This window comes from Aquarana catesbeiana, linkage group LG01 (assembly GCF_042186555.1).
Source record: "Aquarana catesbeiana isolate 2022-GZ linkage group LG01, ASM4218655v1, whole genome shotgun sequence".
In the NCBI taxonomy this organism is placed as follows: Eukaryota; Metazoa; Chordata; class Amphibia; order Anura; family Ranidae; genus Aquarana; species Aquarana catesbeiana.
In genome coordinates this window covers 236468049-236491702 of record NC_133324.1, presented here as the reverse complement: position 1 = coordinate 236491702, position 23654 = coordinate 236468049, and the positions used below count along the sequence as shown (strand labels likewise).

The 23654-nt window shown below is 40.8% G+C and overlaps 1 protein-coding gene across 4 annotated transcripts in view; it reads right to left on the bottom strand.

Moving 5' to 3' along the window:
- Positions 1–23654, bottom strand: part of TMEM116 (transmembrane protein 116) — a 96707-nt gene that overhangs the window by 22649 nt on the left and 50404 nt on the right. For 2 of the 4 annotated variants that reach the window (XM_073626053.1, XM_073626060.1), the window contains exon 3: positions 12549–12677. In XM_073626053.1, the coding sequence (XP_073482154.1) occupies positions 12549–12677 (129 nt within the window). Of the gene's footprint in view, positions 1–12548; positions 12678–14597; positions 14662–17826 lie in introns of those variants that run through there. The other 2 variants (XM_073626043.1, XM_073626032.1) reach the window with 2 other exon arrangements.

The following is a 23654-nucleotide window of genomic DNA, read 5'->3' as shown; positions in this document are numbered from 1 at the left end:
CCGTATAGCAGAATGACGGCGGCAAAGCAGTTTCAATATCCTGACTGGGCGTCATATGATGTCCTCAGGATATGAAGGCGCTGCGGGCCCCCGGGGTTGCGCATCGTGGCGATCGTTGTTGCGGTGTGTCAGTCAGACACACCGCAACTCCGATCTAGGTAAAGAGTCTCTGACGGAGACTCTTTACCATGTGATCAGCCGTGTCCAATCACGGCTGATCACGATGTAAATAGGAAGAGCCGGTAATCGGCTTTTCCTCGCTCGTGTCTGACAGACGCGAGTAGAGGAGAGCCGATCGGCTGCTCTCCTGACAGGGGGGTCTGTGCTGATTGTTTATCAGCACAGCCGCCCCTTGGATCCCGCCCAGGACCACCATCATGCCACCCAGGACCACCAGGATGGCCATCCACACTAGACCACCAGGTACGCCCCCCTAGACCCCCAGGGAAATACTAATCTGTGCCCAGGCAGCTGCAAATCAATGCCCAGGCAGCTGCCAATCAGTGCCCACTCACAATGCCTACCACTGCCAGTGCCACCAGGGATGCCTATCAGTGCCGCCTATCAGTGCCCATGAGTGCCCAGCAGTGCCACCTATCAGTGCCCATCAGTGGCCAGCAGTGCCGCCTATCAGTGCCCAGCAGTGCTGCCTAGCAGTGCCACCCATAAGAACCCATCTTTTCAATCTTTCAGTGCCTATCAGTGTCACCTATCAGTGCCCATCAGTGCCACCCATGAGTGCCGCCTATCAATGCCCATCAGTGCTGCATATTAGTGCCACCCACCAGTGCCCATCGGTGCCGCATATCAGTGCCCATCGCCAGTGCCCGTCAAGTGCCCACTCATTGGTGCCCACCTCATCAGTGCTGCCTTATCAGTGCCCATCAGTGAAAGAGAAAACTTACTTATTTACAAAATTTTATAACAGAAACAAAAGCAAAACTTTTATTTTCTCCAAAATTTTTCATCTTTTTTTACTTGTTTAGCAAAAAATAAAAAACGCAGAGATGATCAAATACCACCAAAAGAAAGCTCTATTTGTGGGAACAAAATGATACAAATTTAGATGGGATACAGTGCTGTATGACTGCACAATTGTCATTCAAAGTGTGACAGCGCTGAAAGCTGAAAATTGGTCTGGGCAGGAAGGTGTATAAGTGCCCTGTATTGAAGTGGTTAAATCTGAACTCCCCTTGGCCAGCTTTTGTCAGTAACCCTTCCTCGTTGTATCCACTACATCTAAAGCCCTGGAGAGCTATGGATTACTTTCTAAAATGGTAAGTTGCCAATTGACAGCTTTGAATGCACTCTGACACACCGATCCACTGCGCTAGGTTACAGCTGTTCTATTATCGTTAAAATGATATGCTATAATGATTCTCAGTATACAGCTATTTTTTTATCTGACTAAATGATCAATTCACAAAGGTAGTAAACAAGTATAGGTATATTTATTTAAAAAAAGTAACAGTCAGAAGTCACATTGCTTAGACAGCATTATCCTTGTGTTAAAGCTTTGTGAACCGAGTCTTATGTCTCGTTGCTTTAACTGTTTTCTCTTTCCTCTGTTACTCTTCAAAAGCTTCTAACATTTTATTGATAAACTCAATTAAAAAATAGTATACAAATAAACTAGTGGATGATTTAGAATGCTACCGCGTTATAGGACTGCCACTTTGACAACAATACCCAGCTGGTTAGGAAGGATTGCAGTGTTACTATATCAAGTCCACTTGGGGGTAAAACAAAAAAACACCTAATCATGGCCACTCTTTACTGTAGATTTGCAATTAAGTCGAAGTTCAATCTTATATAGCTACAGAATACACGCTCTTCATGGAAAAATCCCTATTTTTGATTTGCATTATATTTTTGCAAATTACAAAGAGCTTATATTTACAAACTTACATTAAACTAATTCTAAGGACAGCTCTAAATAGCATATGCAATAATCCAGGAACCCCAAAATTGATTCTCTCACATTTGTACCCCATACCACAGATTTCGTTCCCCAGGTAAAGACTACTGGTACATGCCCCATATTCTGTATTTCTGCATGTTGTTATATTCAGTTCTGCTCTAAATGTGTTTTTCTTTATGTTTAGATAGTGTGGTGAAGATAGCTGAAAACACAATAGGAATATGTCTGAACATGTTTAGTAAGGATACTTTCACACTGGGGCCGCCGAGCGTTAGCGCTAAAGCGCCACTCGTTTTAGCTGAGCTTTTCTGGCTGCTAGCGAGCGCTTTTAACTCCAGTTAGTGGCCGAAGAAGAGGTTAAAAACGCCTGTATTGCAGCGCTTCCGAATCGCTTTGGAAACTCTGCCCATTCATTTCAATGGGCAGGGCATTTTGGAAGCGCTGTATACAGCGCTCCCAAACCACCCCAAAGATGCTGCTTTTCCCAATGTCCCGCAAGCGCACCACCCCAGTGTGAAAAGTCACACTGAAATGAATGGGAGGCGGTTTTCAGGCATTATTTAGAGGCTAAAACGCCTGAAAACCGCCTCAGTGTGAAGCTAGTCTAACTATGTTGTATGTATACCTGACTATTTTTACTGGCTGTTAAAGATAACTTTCTCTGAGTTATTAAATAGACACCTTCAAGGGAAGATATCCTAAATGTACTTTATCCTCTGTTAAAAGTATATGTCATCATTGCCTTCCAGGAAATGCTCGTAGGTAAATTGCAAGATCTGTGTAAAGGAAAAAAAAAAAAATAATGGGCTTTTTCACAAAATCTTATGAGGTCTTGGGAAAAACCCCAATAAATTTTCTTTTTTTCCTACAAAGATCTGGCACCAACGTCATCAGTGGGCCAGTAAAGCTCATACACTGATGGAAGTTTGGCTGGTTCAGCAAGGACCGACCAAATTGCAATCAATGCGTGGCCGTCCACGATCGACAGAAGTTGATCTTATTTATCAACTTCTTTCAAAGGGACATGCTGGAAAACTTTTGTTGTTCAACGGCTCCAGCTGTTAATCAGTGTATTCTGACAGTGCAGGGTTCTGCTGTCAGAATACAATGTACTTGGCGCATGGATTCCTATATCCACCTAATTTGTGTGGATGGAGGACCATGTTAGTTTTTCTTTGCTTAGCGTACTGGCTGAAAAAAAATAGAAATAAACATGTATAGCCAGCTTTCAGATGGGATCAATCCGTCACAGCTCAAGGAACCCCTAGCAAACTCAAGAGCAGCGATCACTAAACTGCTGCATAAGTGCTGAATGTGGCCCTTTGCTTGCCATTATCTGGCCCTTGAGGAACTATATCTCCTATTGACCCTGACAATAGGTTACTATTTCTCCCACCGACACTGATGATGGGGCCCGATTTCTCCTACTGCCACTAACAATCGGGCACTATCTCTCCCACTGACACAGACGATGGGGCACTTTGACTCCCACTGACAGCGATGATGGGGCCCGATTTCTCCCACTGGCACTGACAATGGGGCACTAATTCTCCCACTGGTACTGGAGATGGGGCACTATTACTGCCATTGATATGAGGCACTATTTCTCACACTGATGCCAGTAACTTGAACTTTTCCTTCCACAGACACCAGCAATGGGGCCCTATTCCTCCCATTAATACCAATGATGGGGCGTTGGTTACATCCACTAACACTGGGCCATTTTCTACTCCCACTGGGCACAGTCTGGCCCCCCTGAAGTCTGGAGGGCAGTAAACTGGCCCTTTGTTTGGAAAGATTGGAGACCCCTGATCTAGAGGAACCAAAAATAAGTATAAGTTGTGAAGGACAGAAAAATATGCAGTCAAAATAAGGACTGTCTAGCCTAAAAAGGAAAAAAATAAATACCTTTTCTCTAACATGGCAAAGAATCTGATTAGTTTTATTAATTCACCAATACAAGGCACTGACATTGTCAAAATCCAATCACATAAATATTCACTGAGCAAATATGACATTGCTTCTCACTCTGCCCTGGACTTGCCTAATACAAAACTTAAACCGACTTTTCATGTGAAAAGCACTTTTTTTTTATGATTATAATTATTTGAATTCCATTGTGTTCATTTCTAGTCCCCGCTGTGAATGTTTCCTAAGTAAATTACATGTTTTCCACGTTGTTTTCTTTGTATGCAAAGCAGCAGGCTGCCTGCGACATTTCATTGTGAAAACACAAGAGTTTGTGAAATCATAACCAGTCTCTCTTCCTTTATTCTTCCTTTTTAATTTTTCACCGTCATATTTGAAAGCACAATAGAATGTATGTAATAACATGTTACAAGAGTGCAGAGGGCAAAGAAAATAAATTTTTAGAGAAAGCCAACTGCCTACAGAGTACTGGTGATTTACTAAGGAATATAAACTATTCACTTAACTAAATATAAAAGTTTACTGAGCTTAATGAAAAGGGTTTCTTCAATCATCCAGGCAGGTGCTAGCAAAACACTTTTTTTCTCTCTCACACGATTGGTTATTCAAACTGACCACAGCCTCCCCTTATTCTTCACTACTTTGTTAAGGCCAGCCATACACAGTTCCAATCTTGGCTGGTTCAACAGGAACCAGCCGAAATTCAAACCGTTAATGGGCAGGCTGAATGTACCCATTTGATCGATCAATTTGGGTACAACCAGCCTTCCAGATTTACTTGTGATTGTGCTATAGCCGCTAGTGATAACACACTGTCTTCCCCCGCCCACCCCCTCACTGGGAGAAGATAATTTCTGATTCCCCTGTCAGCACAGGTCAGCAACCTGTGGTTGCAGGAAAGAAATTTGCACCGTGTATGGCAGGCCTAAGTCAGCCCCAGTGTGTTGGTCTTCAGAGGGAGAAACTGTGGTGGCAGCCTTGTTAATATAACACTTATGCTTTGTGAATTTGAATACAAGAGTCACTTTCCTCTCTGAGAAGGACTAGAACTGTGTTGTAAGTTCTGGAAAGGCCAGGATTGTGTAAAAATGCTGCCTATGAATTTTTGATGCTACATACATAAGGCCTCTTGCAGCCAGTTTGAAACCTAGAGATGGTGTGTAGACATTTGCTGCCTGGAAAGAAAAAACACCAGAGATATCTCCCCAGAAAGGCAGTGAACACCCAACTACTGTTACACCATGTTTAACACATACACCTAAATGAAGAAAATATGGTACGATGTAATTCTTGAGCCTGGTACATACTATATGTTTTTTTCATTCACCATGGTGTTAATACAGTAATCTTCCATGCTGTGCTATTGTATTCTGACAGGGGAACCACCCCCCTAACCAGGACACACTGATCAGCGCTTGAAGCCATTGGCTGATCTGGTTTTTCAGCATGGCCGTTTGTCAGAAGCTGGTCCTAAGGCCGGTTTCCAATGGACAGAGAGCTCTACACAGGGGCCAAAAGTCATAGGTTCCTCCTGGACTGAGCATTTTCGGCCCATGTGTGCCCAGCATTCATTTTTCATGTCAAAAAGACTAGAGGATGGGTACATCCCTCAACATCTCAGCATCTAACAAGAGGATGTTTTGTCCTGATGTGTGAAAAAATCAGAACCTCGATAAGTGTTACAACTTTACCAGAATGTCAGTGTCCACCTTTGACAGCTTACCAACTATTGTTAGACCATATCTGCAATGAATAAATACCAACATGAGGATGTATGAGAACCAACATGAGAAGGAATATTAATTTCAGCAAGAAAAAAGGACCTGTGTCATTTTCTGCTGCTAAACACACTGCAGCTAAACACAATGCAGCTAAACACAATGCGTGTTTAGCTGCACATAGTCGACCCTGGACGCAGCACTTTCCCTCTTTTCCTAAATGCAGTTAAACTGTCTGCGCCTAAAGTTGCTAACCATTATGTAGGAATAGGATAGTTGCTATGGCTATATTAAAACAATGCCTGCGTTAAGTTGTTTTGAGAAGTCCTAGTACCCTAAAAGATTAGAACATTTGTGACCAAATCTCTCACCAAGCATAGCAAGGGAGAGAGATTTACCTGTATCTGTACTGCATGCCGTGGAACCTACTATGCCACCCTGACTCATACAACTTTTAGATGCAAGGCATTTGTGTTAAAATTTTTTTTTTCCTTTTTAAAGAGGAATGATGGAGGCTGACCAGGCTTAGATATTGTTGCAAAATCTCTGAAAAGGTGAATGGTTCATCATTTAGCAAGAACGACACAAAATATGACAGAAATAAACGAACATAGCTACTGTTTAGCTGAACACACAGATTCATGTAGCAGCCAGCATGTAGGCAGGGCTTAGGTGCCCATGTGGGAACAAGTGGAACTGCACTCGCTAATGCCTGAACTCTAGGCTGGGAGCTGCGTCATGTGATAGTCAATATTAAGGCAGGTCTCCTGGACTTAGAAGTGATCTGCAATGACCCTTCACTCTGCACTGACTCCATTACAATAATGACACCTAATGCACTTTTTGCATAGAGAATACCTCTACTCCATGTGCAGCATTTTGAGGCCGGTAACACTGAACCTCTACTGGGCTCCACCAATCCAGCAGTTCATGTCACCTCTCTCCCAGTAACACATGCCACAGATGCTATGTGTTACAAGGAACATTCTCTCCCTCACTCCAACCTCTGCACTTGCTCTCTCTCCTGGGGCCCCTCTGCATCTCTCCTCTTCCTGTGACAACAGGCTAGGTCCCTAGGTATTCTGTGGCACGGGTTAGGTTCCAAAGAGTGGGGGACTGGCCACTAGTGGAGGTGCCAAGAGATTAAAGTATAACTAAAGGCAAAACTTTTTTGTTAGTTTTGGATAGAATGGAGAGGTATTAGAAAATCTATTAGGTTTTTATTGCTGTCTGTGCCCCAGTTAAGAAAATTCACTCTCACTAGTTGTCCTGTTTACCATTATCTTGTAAGTGAAAGTAAAATTAAATCCCACATTTTGGGTTGTCCCCAGAAAAGTAATAGTGGGGAAATCTTCCAATGGGGACACTAGTTCTGGTGACTTGGGGGTCCCTAAGGAATTCCCTTAATTTGCAAGGATTTCCTCCCATAGTCAAACAGGAAGTGATGGGAAAACTCTGCAATGGGACACAGATAGCGGAAAAAAAAATTGGAAAAGGGTTCTAACCCCCCTATGCTCCATCCAAAATAAAAATTGCCTATAGTTCCACTTTAATCCCCTCCACTACCAGAGAAACCATCACCCCTGCCAGTCACCCATTTCCTGGCTGACAGGCTGCCATAAGCAATGACACAAACATAGTCCTAAGCAACAAAACATTAACTTCCTCTGGACAGTACTATGTATGTTGGACCCATGTATTGTATCTCTAGTTCAGTCCCCTTGTTTAGTTGTAAGGCCTATTCTTCCATATGCTGGACATGCGCTTCTTTAAGAGACTTCGGACCAGGCAAAGCAAATAAACAAACCACATCCTTTACTGAGGTAGTTGCTGAATACAGTACAGTTCTCAAAAAGCAGTTTCAACACAAATTTTGTACAGAGCTCTTTTAACAATCCTTATAGTGTGCATACCTTATGCAGAAGGCAAGTTCAGAAAGCAATCTTTTTTAAGGCAATATTAGTCCATTAAGGCAATAATCCACAGGAGGCATAACAAGTCCCTTAGAGTCCATCCAAACAAGAAGACTCGCTGCTCCAGGTGAGGTTTTGAAAGCCAGATGATCTGGACAGGTGCCCGCCTCGGCTCTCCTCCGCATATAATCAAAAGAAGAAATGGCCGCACTCTGTACTCGATCAAAATTCTTTTATTCAGAACATCCCAAAGTGTTGACAGAAAGCTGGTAGATGCATTTCACACACTCCAAGTGTGCTTAATCATTACCAAGTTCAGAAAGCAATTCTTTACCAAGTTCAGAAAGCAAGGAACCTTATCTTATTAAGTTGGTGTCATCCCAGGGGAGCATACCTATGGCTAGGTGGAGATATCTCCAAATGTCGGATTTTTTTACAAAATTAGAACCCCAATTAAGGCCCTTGAGCTCTCTTACTACATTTGAGACTTGTGCATAAAGATGTCAGTGTCAAATCATTTGCTATCTCGGATGTATAAGATAGTTCTCAGTGGTCCAAACAGTCCAACCCCCTACTTTAATAAAGAATGGGAAAAAGAACTAAACTACACATTTACCTCACCACAAGTTAAGAAACTGTTGGAATCAACGCACTTTACTTCTATAAATTCCTCTACACATAAAATGTCGTAAAAGTTTATGGCTACGTGGTATCGAATCCCAGCACGATTGGCATAGATATACCCAACAGCAAATGAACGCTGCTGGAGGGGCTATAAACTAAAGGGTACATTCCTCCATTGATGGTGGTCCTGCCCAAGAATTAGATCTTTTTGGGAGGAGTTAGCCCCATGGATCAAGAAGTTGTCCTCTAAACCTATAGAACTGTCACCTTTACATTTTATGTTCCACAAAATGCTTGTATCTATCAAATCCTATAAAAAAGCATCACTCCACACCTGCTGAATGCAGCTAAAATATTAATACCCAGGTATTAGAAACAGACCACATGCCCCACTCTGTTTGAATGGAAAAGAGAAGTTGAAGTAATAATGGAGGCAGAAAGATGGGTGCATAAGGTTAGAAACCAACAAGATCAATTTAAAAATACATGGGCAGGTCGGAAGCAATACTCCTCAGAGATTGATAAAGATTAAAATATATTAGAGGGTGGATGTAGGTTGATACTTTGCACAATAGGTTATAACATTGCCGCAGAGTCTCATTCCTCTTATAGGTGCACTTGATATTTAGTAAATGTATTTAAAATGAATTATAATTTTCCCCCTTTTTTAAAAATTTTTTTTTGGGGGGGGGGGGAGAGGGGGAGGAAAAAAAAAGTAATTTTTTTTCTGCCCTTTTGAATAACACTTGGATATATATCCCCAAGTATATAGATATACTTAACATATAAAACACGGAGGATCACGATACTTAAACACTTCACAAAAGGAGGTCCCTTGCTTTGAGCAGGAGAACCCCCCCCTATTTCCTTACACCACGTCCATGATTACAAGCTGAAAGTCCATAAGGTCCCCAGGCTTGGGATCCCCTCCAAGAACCCCTGATTAGGCTCCTATGACACCCCCCCCCAAGGGGGTGATCTCTCCAGCAGAGTAACCAGCTAAATTTTGGCAGTATTTCCCAAGAACTGACCCAGGGGCTTGGGGGCAGCCCCTTTAATCTAGGTTGATATGTAGGGGGCAGTAACCCAGCTAAAAAATGTGGGAAAAGAGTTAGCCCTTACATCCTGGTTACCCCTAGCTCTCAGGTCAACCAAAGAACATAGGAAACATACAACATTGTAACATTTGGCACCTGGCTAGCTCAGCTAACATGAGGAAATGAGCTCATCCAAAGAAAACAAGTGCTTACATAGACAGACATTAAACCCTTGTAGGCACCTTCCTACAAGTATAATATTAAAGTAAAGATTTTTTAAATTTTTTTTTTAAGTTTTGGAGAGAGTAAGGAATGGTTAAAACCTTTGCTTATTTTTGCTCTCTGTGCTCCATTTGGGAGATTTCCATTCACTTCCTGTCCCACAAATACACCAGGAAGTAAGTGGAGATTTAACCAATGCCCCATACCCCCTCTTTGATAGTTGTCACTTGAACACATTTATCCATTGAAAGAGTTAAGGCCATGTGTTTTACACAAATTATCATATATCTTAAAGTATAACTAAAGGCAAAGCCTTTTTTAAAGTTTTAGATAGAGTGGAGATGGATTAGAACACCTAAGTGAAAGTGAAAGAAAATTCATAATTTTGATTTGTCCCCAGAACAGTAATAGAGGGGAAATCTTCCAATAGGGACACTAGTTCTGGTGACTTGGAGGGGCCTCAATGAATTCCCTTAACTTTCAGGGATTTCCTTTCACTTCCTGTTTTGGCTATGTAACAGAAAGTGAAGGCGAGTCTTCCCAATGGGACACCAATGGCAAAAGAAAAACTGACAGGGCTTAGAACCCTCCCTTACTCTATCCAAAATGCCTATAGTTCTACATTTGTTACCCCAACACTTTATATTCCTGGTATGTACCTGTTGTACCATGTACTTGTATGAGAAAGTATCCTGTTTTATTTGTATTGTTTCCTTTATGTGAAATCCCTTGTGTTCCTGCTACTCCCTCTGCTTTCCTATTAAAAAATCTGACCACACTAAGCTGAGAACTCAGCTTGCTCTCCTCCAATGATAACTTGTCCTGACTGCATAACCATTCACTGGACAGCTCAGTGTGCTGCAGTTTCTCCTCCCCAGCTCTTATGTAGCTAAAAACAGAGGGAATGTGATCATTTATAAAAAGGGAAAAAGGTATTTTTAATGTTTATTTTTTATATCTATACAAAAATGTTTTGCCTTTCATTTCTATTTTAAGCTGAATGGGTTGTTTGTTTGTTTGTTGTGATGGTTTACAATCACTTTAAGTTCAATACACAGATTTCTATATAGCAATGTTTCTATTTACTTGTGTTTAATGACCATAAATAGTTAAAATATGCACCTAGCTACAACAAGGGCCACATGTTACAAGAAACTGCCTTACAAGAAATGTGTCTGTAAGAAGGTAAAAACTGGATTGTCCAGAGTCATGAGATCACTGACAGCTAAGAAACAAAAACAAAGGCATTACCTGGGATATACCTCACTGAGACGAGGACTGAACCTGTACCTTAATGTTATTGTCAGTGTTTACTGTCATTGTCAATGTTTCTGTGTCCAAAGCTAAAGTAGCCCATAGATCAGCCTTTCTCCACCTTTTCAACACAGAGGAACCCTTTAAATAACTTTCCAGTCTCAGGGAACCCCTGCTAAAAATTACTATATCAACAACTTAGGACACATTAGTGTGATGGTCAGTGGGAAGAATGCTCCTTACACTTGTGGTCATTGGAAAGAATTCCCCCCCCTTACAGGTAGCTAAAAAAGGTCAATGATGTCAGTAGAACTTTTCTCAGAGGCGGAAATTGCTCAAGGAACCCCTAGAAACCTTTGGAGGAACCCTGGGGTTCCATGAAACCATGGTTGAGAAACCTTGCCATAGATTAGGAATTTTCTCTCCTTCTACCATGAGTGGGGGGAAAGAAAATTGCTTGATTTCCCATCAACACAGTGTTGATGGGGAAATCGCTCCGACAGCACTATTGTGTTCTGCCGGCAGGGAGTGCATGAAAAAAAATCTGACAGGCTGGTTGTACTAAAGTCGAACAATGGATCAACTTCACTACAACCAGCCTGCCCATAGATAGATGGAATCTCAGCCGGTCACTGCTGAAACAGACGAGATTCGATCTATCTGTGGCTTTTATTTAGACTTGGTCATCTGGAAGTGAAAAGTACCTACCTAAATTCCACAAGGACTACATCAACCTGGGGCTCTTTCACATGTCTAGCTATTATTGCCACCCCTCTGAAAAGTGATACGCAGTGTAAAGTTTTTCAGTGGGTATTTGACGGTCAGTGAGGTGGCAATATGTTGGCTCCTTGCTGCTTTTTTTACCCCTCAAAATGCCAACTCGCTGCATCGCAAACCAAACGCATTGCACACAGTTGCGGAATGTCCCCATTCACTTAAATGGGTTGGGGATACTGCCCTCCCCAATGTGACAAGTCATTTAATTTTTGTCATGGCTGCAGCTTGTGTACAGCCCTGAGCATCTGCACTTCTGTGTTTAGGTGGGTGGTTGGGCACGGTAAAACACAGTGGATCATCTACTTCCCCTGGCAGTCCATGTAAATGGGCCCTTGCTCATAAAGAAACACATTTTTTGGACAGAAATATATACAGTAAAAATAAAAGCTGTATGGTATCTGTATACCCTAGCCCATGGAGAGATCAGCCCTCCTTTGGAGTGACAGCACTGACATAAATCAAAGGACTAGAACATTAAGATTAGCGTTAGGTTTAGTTCTGACTAACTTAGGAAACAAACCATATTATTTCTTTTTCTTTCGTACCAATTTTGCTTAACCAGATTGTATGATGTGACAAAAATTGAAGAAAATTTTGACAAGATATCTGCTAAATCAGTCATTTGGCCCAGCTGAAGCTTCCATAGTTATTACTTTAATGCAGTCAGGATGCATTTATAGTGCTAAAAGGGTTATATGATCCTGTGCTAGCAGCATGCTAGAAAGTCAGACCACTGCTCAACACAGAATAAATAGACTGGTCTTGAGAGGGTGGACACTCCCTGCCAGTGCTCCAATCAGCAGTGATCAAGCTTCCTAAGCAGCACTGTTGATTGGACCACTTGGCAGGGGGCAGATCATACTGCCGGTGACCTAGACCATGGTTCTCTCATAAACAGCCGTCCAACTCTCTAGCATGCTGCTAGTACTGGGTCTCCTAACCCCTGCTGCAGCACAAAGCAAACAAAAAAGACAATCATATTTATTACTGTATGTGCAGCCTCACTGCATATACTGTAATAATTTTGGAGGTTTCAATTGATTTTTTAATCAGCATAATAACATTATATTCAAACACTTGACAAACAGATGCCCTGATCTCTGTAACGAAAATGGGTGACTGACATGTAAGAATAAAGGAGTACAGCACTTACCTGACCCACTGCCTGCAGGTTATAGCATGCAACATTGTGCTGAAATGATCTCCTATATAGAACGGCTCCAATGAGCCAACACGCTGCAAGGAGCAAATCAGAAAGACTAAGGTAGAAGAGAGGCCGAACCTAGGAGTGAGAATTACAAGAATAATATTGTCTGCAATAAGTCACACATATCTTTGAAACTAAAATACAGATCAGAAGAATGCATGTACATGATATGAATTATATAACATAAATATGCAGTGAGCAAAGCACTAAATAATAATTTGAGCTTTTAAAAGAGAATTCCAGACTTTTTTTTTTTAGTTTTGGATAGAATATAAAGGTTTAGAACCTCTGTTAGGTATTATTGATGCCTGGGTCTTAGTGGGGAAGTTTTCCCTTCACCTACTGTCCCAGCTGTAGGATATATTGTTCCCATATTGTTGTGAATATCTGTACTACAACAGGTTAAGCTGCAAACACACTATACCAATTTCAAATGGTTCCTTTGGCAATTCTCTATGTGGATGGCCCTGTCAGCCACCTTCTGCTGGACACCCTTCAAAGGAACAATCGGAGAATAGTCAGCCAAACAACGGCTACATCCAATTAGATTTGGGCACCGGCTGGGGCTGTCAGAATATAACAACCACAGCGGGGGGATTCCTCCATCCATGCTGTATAGTATGGATGGGGATACCTGTTAGATTGTCTTCGTTCAACCTGCAGGCTGTCTGTCTGGGTACTGGCTTGGATTCTTACAGGAGGGTAGAGCCATTACTATTGTAGATGAGAGAAAAAGCTAAAGAAAGAGAACTATTGCACTTTGGTAGTGATATCATAGTGAAGGGCATCTATCACTCACACACCCTTTTATGCAATTCCTTGCAGAGGGCCTCATAGGGGAGACAATGATTCCCTTTGATAGGTCAACAATTCTGCCTGAGTATACCTTTGCTGTTCATATCAAGAACTTGACATTGTCTGAACTTTCTTTCTTTCCTTGGCCTCTGACAATCCCCTTTTTTACAATTGCCTGTATTACATGATACAGGTTCCATTCATGTTGTGACTGAGGTTATTAAAGTCCACGCAACTGGAACAGGAAAACCTCTTTTAATGGAAAGTCTTTAATATGTAACTATTCAAATATCACCTTTGCATCAAAACTGGCAGCAGTGACAGATGAACGCTTCAGTCGGCTGCCTCACTGAAAGGCCAGAAAACCTCCTTTTGTCCCTCAAACCCATCAGGGAGAAACACTTTAAAAACCCACGGATTAAGCAAGGCCAAGATTCCCCTTGGAAGGGTGGGGGGCAACGTATGTCATCTACTTGATAACTTCCTATTCACAGTTTGCCAGGTCTTCTCTGTAGCCCCTGCTGCTCAACCTGACTCAACGGCTCAACTTGCTGATTGTTGTGAGATTACCTCTTATTGGGGAGAATACCACCAATCTCTTACTTGGTAGAACACCATCAATCACAAAAGGAACAGACCACACGGGTAATTCTTTCAACTTGGTTAATGACATCCCCTTAATCCTCCTGTAACCTAATCTTATAGTTAGGACCTACTATGTAACTGTGTGACCTGGTCAAGGGGTGTAGTTAAAACTGTCTTTGCTCTACTGAATAATGTTTAATCACAACCCTTAGATGCACCAAGCATGCCTCCAGTGTACTCTCACTAGGTGCTATATACAACATAAAAATTACATTCGTGACCACACAGGAAGCAGAAGGTAACCACCCCAAGAGGGACACAAACAGCAACAAAAAAGATAACATAGAGAGGATTCTTTTTTTTCTATTGCTAAAGAGATTGGGGCATTTTCAACTAACTTCTGGAGGAATACTGAGGCTGGAAAATGAGTAGGAAATCACCCAATGGGGTCTGAGGCAGAAATAACCCCTTACATTGGTTCTAACCCAAACTAAAAAAACTGTTTAGGATTGAGCTGGGTTTTAATTGGGCTGTATGAGCAAAGTAAATGTGTTTTAACCTCTGCTTATTCCTATGGGAAAATATAGATGTTAACCATTTTAACTAATTACTTACTTCTGCTGATTTTACTACATTCTGAAAGACTGCATAACCAATTATTGAGCCAGGGCCTAAAATACTAAAAAAAACAAGAAAAATGAACAACAAAAAAACAACTGTAAATATATAAATCCAAAACAAGGATAGAGAGGCACTCATGGGTTTTGCAGATGACATAGATCAAAACAGCAGCGTTTTTATTGTCAAGGTTTGCGATGAAGCTCAGTCTATCTTTTTCAAGATACTACAACGTGGAATAAACTTTTGTTATTGGTCTGTTCACTTCCATGTTGTAGCATCTTGAAAAAGATAAACTGAGCTTCATTGGAACATTGACAATAATGCACGTTATTTAGTCTTTTGATTATTTGAAAACAATGCTCTTCCTTAGTGGCTTTTAGATTATTCCTGGATTTGCTAAGCAGGACTCATAGTAGTTGCTTGGTAAAAATATCTATATTTAATATTCTAGAAAAATAATAAAGGAGCTGGATATGAAAGCATATCAACCATAAGTTTGGGGTAAACACTGCAATAACTCAAAGTATGTTCCAACTAAAAATACAGTTTATCCTTAACTTCATAACAGTGATAATGGTGGGCAAGGCTGTGAAATTCGACAGGGGGATGCTGGCACAGGAATCTCTGAAAGATATAGGAAATCAACCTATTGGCATTTACCAAAAGCTGAAATCAACCAATTGGCATCCGCCCAAAAGCAGAAAGTATCTTGCCATGCCATTTCCTAGTCAGCTTCTAAAGATTATGTCTTATGGGGCGTACACACGGTCGGACTTTTCGGCTACAAAAGTCCGACAGCCCGTCTGACAAACTTTGGACGGACTTTTGACGGACTTGCGGCGGACTTTCTAACGAACGGACTTGCCTACATACGATAACACAAAAGTCCGACGGATTCGTACGTGATGACGTACACCAGACTAAAATAAGGAAGTTGATAGCCAATAGCTGCCCTAGCGTGGGTTTTTGTCCGTCGGACTAGCATACAGATGAGCAGATTTCTGGGTCCGGTGGCGTTACGACGTAAAGATTTGAAGCATGTTCCAAATCTAAAGTCCCTCAGATTTGCGACTGGAAAAGTCCACTGAAAGTCCGGGGAAACCCACACACGATCGGATTGTCCACCGGATTTGGTCCGTCGGCGTCCGTCGGACTTTTGTAGCCGAAAAGTCCGACCGTATTTACGCCCCATAATTCTCTGATCTTGTCCTGGCAACCTTCTGTTCTAGGACAATATTTTGGGTCACTCCTGTGTTGTTTACGCTGGCAACCTTCATATCTAGTGCCTGCTGCCCATCCCCACTCTAAAATGGCTGTTTGATTGTTTTCCTGGTAGCCCTGGTAATTCTGTTCCAGCACATCTTGTTGGGTTGTTTAAGCCTCTGCATAATTGCCCTTGGCAACTTTCTGACCTACTGCCTTTTTTCCGCTGTCACTTAAGTCTATCCCTGTTAGCCATCCTGTTTGTCTCAGTTGTGACTACAGCAAAGGCCACATCTTGAAGGTGTCCTTCACAACTCCACTACCAGCTATTATGGCTAAGAGTAGGCACTCTCTGATCCTGCCCTCACTTCTGGTGACACAACCTTTAGTCTATGTTCCCTCATTTTGTAGTTGTCTAGTCTGTTTGTTTATGCAGTCCTCATCCTGCTCTTGGCTGACATCATAATCTGGCATTTGACCCTCAGACTCTCTATACATTATTAGCTATGCTGTTCCTTGATGCTGCACTAGGTGTGTCTAGGTCCCTAACCCCGGCAAGCAGTCTACTGCTAATCCTAACATAAGACATGGTCAGATCATTGAGAAGTAAACTAAACTTTGCCATGGATGCACTTATGTTTATGAAAAACAATGTGTTAGTTCAGGTTTGACAAGCAACACAGTTATGTCATTTCAGCATTTTCTAAATTTAGTATCAAGAACAGTCAGGACGAGTCATGTGGCTTGATGTTGTCTGTTTTGTTACACACCCTAATGACATATAACTTATAACCATACCTACAGGATATATAAAATACGGCATATGATAAAAGTCATAGCTGTGTGGCAGATGGTACAGATTACAGCAGTTGTATGATCTAAAAATAAATTGTTGTTATATTAATACCCAAAATAAGATGTGTACCTCTACGGGCAAGAGTTTTGAAAACCTCTTCCAGCTCCAAGCACCATACCCAAGGCTTCCCATGGTGCTCGGGCACCTAACCTTTTGAACTTTATATCAGGTGACTTGAGCAATGCAGTGGCACTGGTCACGTGGTCTTTGAAGGGAAGGATCAGTATTCAATCAAAGTCACTGAGAAGGAGATTTACTAAAACTGCTGCACACAGAATATGGTGCAGCTGTGCATAGTAACCAATCAGCTTCTAGGTCTCATTGTAAAAGTTTAACTGAACAAGCTGAAGTTAGAAGCTGGTTACTATGCACAGCTGCATGAACCTCTGTGTGCTCCAGTTTTAGTAAAATTTAGTAAATTATAAACAAAATATAAACAAAATCGCATATAGCAAATTTAACGGCTAGGTTGGCCCCCTTTGAATTGGGGGAGGGGAGAAGGGGAACAGGGGATGAAATCAAAAAATTACTTTAGACAAAACTATTCCATCCGCGTAAAAACCCCATATAGTGATTGATTTAAAAGTCTTTGACAAACATAACATTGCTGAATAATTACATAGGTTAAATCGTGACTAGTGCTCAGTGCAACTTAAGTGAAAAACTTGACATCTTTGTAAAACAAGGCAGGTATTTGTATTAATCTTGGTGACCAGGTGCTCGTGTCTTGTGATCATGCGGACACTCACCAGCTTCTTTAACCCCTGCGGGGGTAATGTGCAGTCTGCGATTTTGTTTATATTTTGTTTATAATTTACATGCGACTTTACATGTGGGATTTGGCTACACACGACTTATAAAGTATTTTTTAAACTAGGACAACGTTACACCTACACACTCCAAAGGGGGTCACTTTGCTGTTTTATGTTTGGTTTTATTTTCGTTGAATTTTTTATTTACAATTTTGGTCTATACTTTATATGCGACTTTACATATGGGATTTGGCTACACACGATTTACCAAGTATTTCTATGAATTAGGACAGCGCCACACCCACACACTAACCCTTCACTTACCTTCTGTTTTTTCCACCTAGGTGGAAATCACATCTGTGGAGGCAGCAGTCCTTTATGCGATTTCTTCCATTGTTTCCATTTTTTTCCATTTTCTCCACTTTTTTCTCCACTAGGACAACGTTACACCTACACACTCCAAAGGGGGTCACTTTGCTGTTTTATGTTTGGTTTTATTTTTATTGAATTTTTTATTTGCAATTTTGGTCTATACTTTATATGCGACTTTACATATGGGATTTGGCTACACACGATCTACCAAGTATTCTATGAATTAGGACAGCGCCACACCCACACTAACCTTTCACTTCCCTTCTGTTTTTTCCACCTTGCTGGAAATTACATCTGTGGAGGCAGCAGTCCTTTATGCGATTTCTTCCATTGTTTCCATTTTTTCCCATTTTCTCCACTTTTTTAATTTTCTGTTCTGTTGCGCGGATACACCACTCATATTTCATTGCCGGGACGACGTCTATTGACGTCGTCCTGTGCACGAGCGGCCTGCGCGCCCCCTGCAGGGCGCGCGCGGCACGCTTGGTGATCAGCGAGTCTATGAGACTCGCCTGATCACAGATCAGAGTAAGGGGTCGGTCCCAACCCCTTACCACATGATCAGCTGTCAGCCAATGACAGCTGATCATGTGATGTAAACAGAGCCGGTAATCGGCTATTTTTCTCCTCACGCTGACAGCGTGAGGAGGAAAAAAAAAAGCCAATCGCCGGCGGCCGTGAGAGGGACATCAGTCCCGATCATGGCGATCATCTGTGCCCCCTGCCAGCGACACAGCAATAGGCAGCAGTGCCGCCTACCAGTGCCCACCAGCGTCACCCATCAGTGCCCACAGTGCCATCCATCAATGCCCACAGTGCCACCCATCAGCGCCCACATCAGTGCCACCTATCAGTGCCCATCAGTGTCACCTGCCAGTGCCCATAAGTTCCCATCAGTGCCCCCCATCAGTGGTACCTATCAGTGCCCATCAGTGCCACCTATCCGTGCCACCCATCAGCGCCCATCAGTGGCCATTAGTGCCGCCTTATCTGTGCCCATCAGTACCGCCTTATCTGTCCCCATCAGTGCTGCCTTAACTGTGCCTATCAGTGCCCCCTTAACTGTGCCTATCAGTGCCGCCTTAACTGTGCCTATCCGTGCCCATCAGTGCAGCCTATCAGTGCCCACCAGTGCTGCCTCATCAGCGCATATCAATGAAGGAGAAAAATTACCTGTTTGCAAAGTTTTATAACAAACTATGAAACATGATTTTTTTTTTTTCAAAATTTTCCATTTTTTTTGTTTGTTTAGCAAAAAATAAAAATCCCAGCTGTGATTAAATACCACCAAAAGAAAGCTCTATTTGAGTACAGTGTTGTATGACCGCGCAATTGTCATTCAAAGTGTGACAGTGCTGAAAGCTGAAAATTGGTCTGGGCAGGAGGGGGGTTTAAGTGCCCAGTAAGCACGTAGTTAAAGTACTGAATTGTTCTCTGTTTTTCTCTGCAATTTCTTTAGGTTGATGAGAAGTTTATCCGTTTTAACCCACTGAGGTTATTAAAGTAAATTATTTACTTATTTTTTGTGTTTGTGATATATAGAAAGTAAAGAAAAATATTGGAAGACATTACTGTTCGATTAAATGTTTGTCTCCAAAAAAAACAAAACGTCACCTTGGTGTCATAAACAATGACAGAATAAAGGAATTATTAAGGAATAAACAGCTACAAATGATTACTTTAAATATATAATTTTTCACTTTCCATGGCAGCTGAATAGATTCTTCCTTTTTTTTCCAACCAACTTGCCAAAAAAAGCACATGAATGCCAAGATAATAAGAAAGATAACTGGATAAGTGACATCTTCTCGAAGAAAACACACAAAAGAAATTGTGGGGTTTTTCAATCGAATTGAAAGGAAGGAATATGCACTCCATTTAAGTTGAGTAAAATTTGTCATTATAAAGCTCTGTTTGTTGTGTTAACCACTTTCATTCTTGTAGCTGTTTACTCTTGTTAAAGTGGAACTTCACCCTCCAATCAATATTGGATATTTTTAATCCTCATTCTGCTAGCATTAGTAAATAGATAGGAAAGTACATCATATTTATTTGATTTCAACTTTTTTTTTTCCTTGTCAAAAGATTTTATTGAATATATAACAATCAGCAAAACTTATATGTTGAATAATCACATATGAACAGAGTCTAATTTTGCTATTACATAGGAAAATTACAAATAAGTAGAGAGAAGAAAAAAAAAAAAAAAAATAATAAAAATAAATAAATAAACAAGAGAAAACAAATCATATGTAAAGATTACATTGTACATATAAGGGAATTAGTGTGGGGAGTTTGATGACTGTATGTCATTGCTGAATTAATAAGCTAATCTAAAGCTAAAGATTTAAGATATACAATGAGAGCAATTCATTACATTATAAAACTAACATTTAACTTAAATAGTACGATGTTCACAGGAAATAAAAAAAAAAAAAAAAGAAAAAGAAAAGAGGGGGGTAGGGGACAGAGAAGAAGAGAGTAGGGATAAACAGGAATATAGAGGAAGAGAGAGAAGAGGGGGAGAAGGAGTTCACCAGATTGGTCCGAGAGCCATATGGAGATGAGTAAAGACTAAGATCAGTTAATTTTAACCACTACCATGGCAATAGGACTTTTTCATCCATAGATGATGCAGTGAAAAATTTAATCCATGGGTTCCATATTTTCTCAAATTTTGGTATAAGATTATTTTCTATAGCAGCCATTTTAGAGTGAATCATGAAATTATTCATTCTATTTTTAGTCTCAACCACTCCTAGTAAAGGGGATTTCCAGGCTTTCGCAATTGTTTGTCTAGCGGCTGTCAGTAGCTGGATCAACAGCTTGAATTGTATATGTGTTAGGTATACCGGTTTTAAGTTGAGCAAAGCCGTGGTGGAATCAGGGTGAATTTTAAATTTGAACATTTCAGAGGCTATGCCAAAAATTTTTTTCCAAAAGATCTGGGCTACCGGGCAGGTCCACCAGACATGCAAATGTGTGCCCAGGTCTGGGCAGCCACGAAAGCAAAGAGCTGAGTAAGTTGGAACATATTTTGCAATTCTAGAAGGTACTAAGTACCAACGAGTCAGAACTTTGTAATTTGTTTCCATTGCTAAGATATTATCAGAAGATGTTTTAGTGGCCTGCCAGATACTTGACCATTCCATATCCTCAAGAGTTCGCCCTAGGTCCTCCTCCCATTTCTGAACATAGGATGGTTTATCTAAATTAATATTAGTCAGTAAATGGGAGTAGATAGAAGAAATTTGTTTCTTGGCATGTGGATCTTTTAGACAAGTGGATTCAAATTTAGTAAATTGGTGTAAAGGAGTGTTTTGTATTTGTGAAAGGTGTGAAAAAATTTTTGATCTGAAGGTATCGGAATGTTTCTGATTGAGGTAATCCAACTGTTTCACATAATTCTGGAAATGGGATAATGTTGGAAGGTGTGACGAGTTTATGTAGTCTCGATATTTCCATAGAGTCCCATATTTTTAATGATTTAGGGAAAACCCATGCTGGGTAAAAGGCCGGGTTTTTGAGGAAGGAGAGGAGGGGGTTATGAGGAGACTGAAACTGATGCTTAATTTTAAGCTTGTCCCAAAGGGTTATACTGTGCTTTGTGATGGGGTTGCGTAAACCTTGACGATCCTTGGGATTAAGCCACAATAAATTTGAGACCGATAGAGGGTCACATTCAGCCGCTTCTATCATTACCCACAGGGGTGTGTCATGAGTTGTGTGATACTTAATTAAGCTTGCCATATGTGCAGCTTGATAGTATGCTGCAAAGTTGGGGAAGCCCAGGCCACCAGAAGATTTGGGGAGGTATAAAGTATGTATAGGAATTCGTGGTTTTGTGGATCCCCATACAAATTTTTTCGTTCTATTTTGAATTATTCGTAAAAAATAAGCCGGAATTGGAATCGGGAGAACTCTAAACAGATATAATAATTTAGGTAAAATCGACATTTTAATAGTATTAATCCTTCCAAACCAAGATAGTGGAAGGAAAGACCATTGTTTCATCAAATTTGTTATGTGTTTTAGGATGGGTGGATAGTTAGCTGAGAAGAGATCAGAGATGGATGCTGTTAAATGTATGCCCAGATATGGGATTGTTTTCTCTGCCCAAGTGAAAGGGAGTGCTGACCTCACTATTTCTTTGTCTCTATCAGACAGGGATATATTCAGGGCTAGACATTTTTTGGGATTAATTATCAGTCCGGAAATATTGGCAAATGTATTAAGAATAGGTAATAAATTGGGGCCTGATATCTGAGGAGAAGATAAAAATAGTAAAATATCGTCTGCAAACATGCAGAGTTTGTGATTGTAACCTCCTAATTCTATACCCGTTATTGTTGGATTTAGTCTAATAAATTGGGCAAGAGGTTCTATGAGAAGGGCGAATAAAAGGGGAGATAAAGGGCATCCCTGACGCGTGCCTCTTTCAATTTTAAATGGGTCTGATTTATAGCCTGCATATTTTATGTATGCTTGAGGACTATTATAAAGTGCGGCTATCCATTTGATAAAATGAGGTCCAAAACCCCATTTCTGTAAAGTATGATAAAGATAGGTCCAAGACACTGAGTCGAAGGCTTTCCTAATATCCAATGAGAGGAAACATGAGGGGATACGTCGGGTCTTAGCAATGTGTGCCAATAGAACTGCTCTCCGTACATTGTCTCCTGCTTGACGATTAGGCATAAAACCTACCTGATCTCTATGGATAAGGTTACCTATAATTTTATTAAGTCGAGTTGCCAGGATTTTTGCTAATATTTTTGTATCTAAGTTTAAGAGAGATATGGGGCGATAATTATTATAAGATGTGTGATCAGTATTAGGTTTGGGTATCATACAGATAATTGCCATAAGCGACTCTTGTCTAAATGATTTACCTTTTAGTATTGTATTATAAGCTTTGGTTAGTAGTGGGGATAAGATTTCTGCAAATGTGCGGTAATATAAAGATGAAAAGCCATCCGGGCCAGGTCTTTTATTTAACTTTAGTTCTTTGATTGTGAAGCTTACTTCTTCTGAAGAAATGGGTTCTTCAAGTAGGGCTTGTTGGGCGTGTGTTAACTCTGGGAGTTTTATTTGAGAAAAGAAGGCTTCCGCCTCTACTGGATTATAATCATTTGTTGCCGAATATAAGGATGATAAGTGGGATCTAAATTTGTTAACTATTTTAACGGGGTTGCATGTGTAATTATCTTTGGTTATTTTGAGTCTTATTGGTTTTGTTTGTTTAAATTGGGAGTTAAGGGCTCGTGCTAGAAATGCGTTAGGCTTGTTGGACTTCATATAAAAGGCATGTCTAGATCGGCGTAAAGATTTATCTGCATTTTCTGTAAGGAATAGGTCATATTCTAGGCGTGCTTTTTCTAGACGGGCTTTAGAAATCGAGGAGGGATTATCTTGAAAATTTAAAAAGGAATTATTATATTCCAATTCAAGCTTTTGTGCCAAATTTTTACGTTCTCTCTTGAACAATGCAGATTGTTTTTGTAGTATACCTCTTAGCACTGGTTTATGGGCTTCCCAAAGGGTTAACGGGGATATTTCAGGGCATGTATTATATAACAAATATTCTTTTAAGGCTTGTTCGACCTGGATACAGTGAGATGGATTTTTGAGCAGAATATTGGGAAGGTACCAGGTACGATCATGGGATTTGGGAATGGCGGAGGCTATACTGGTAAAAACCGCATTGTGGTCTGACCATGGTATTGGAATTATATTTGAATTGAGAATCTCCGGAATCATGCCTATGGTTAAAAATATATGGTCAATGCGTGAAAGAGTTTGATGTGGGTTCGAATAGTATGTATAACCTCTCTTAACCGGGTTAGTTTCCCTCCAAGAGTCAATTAA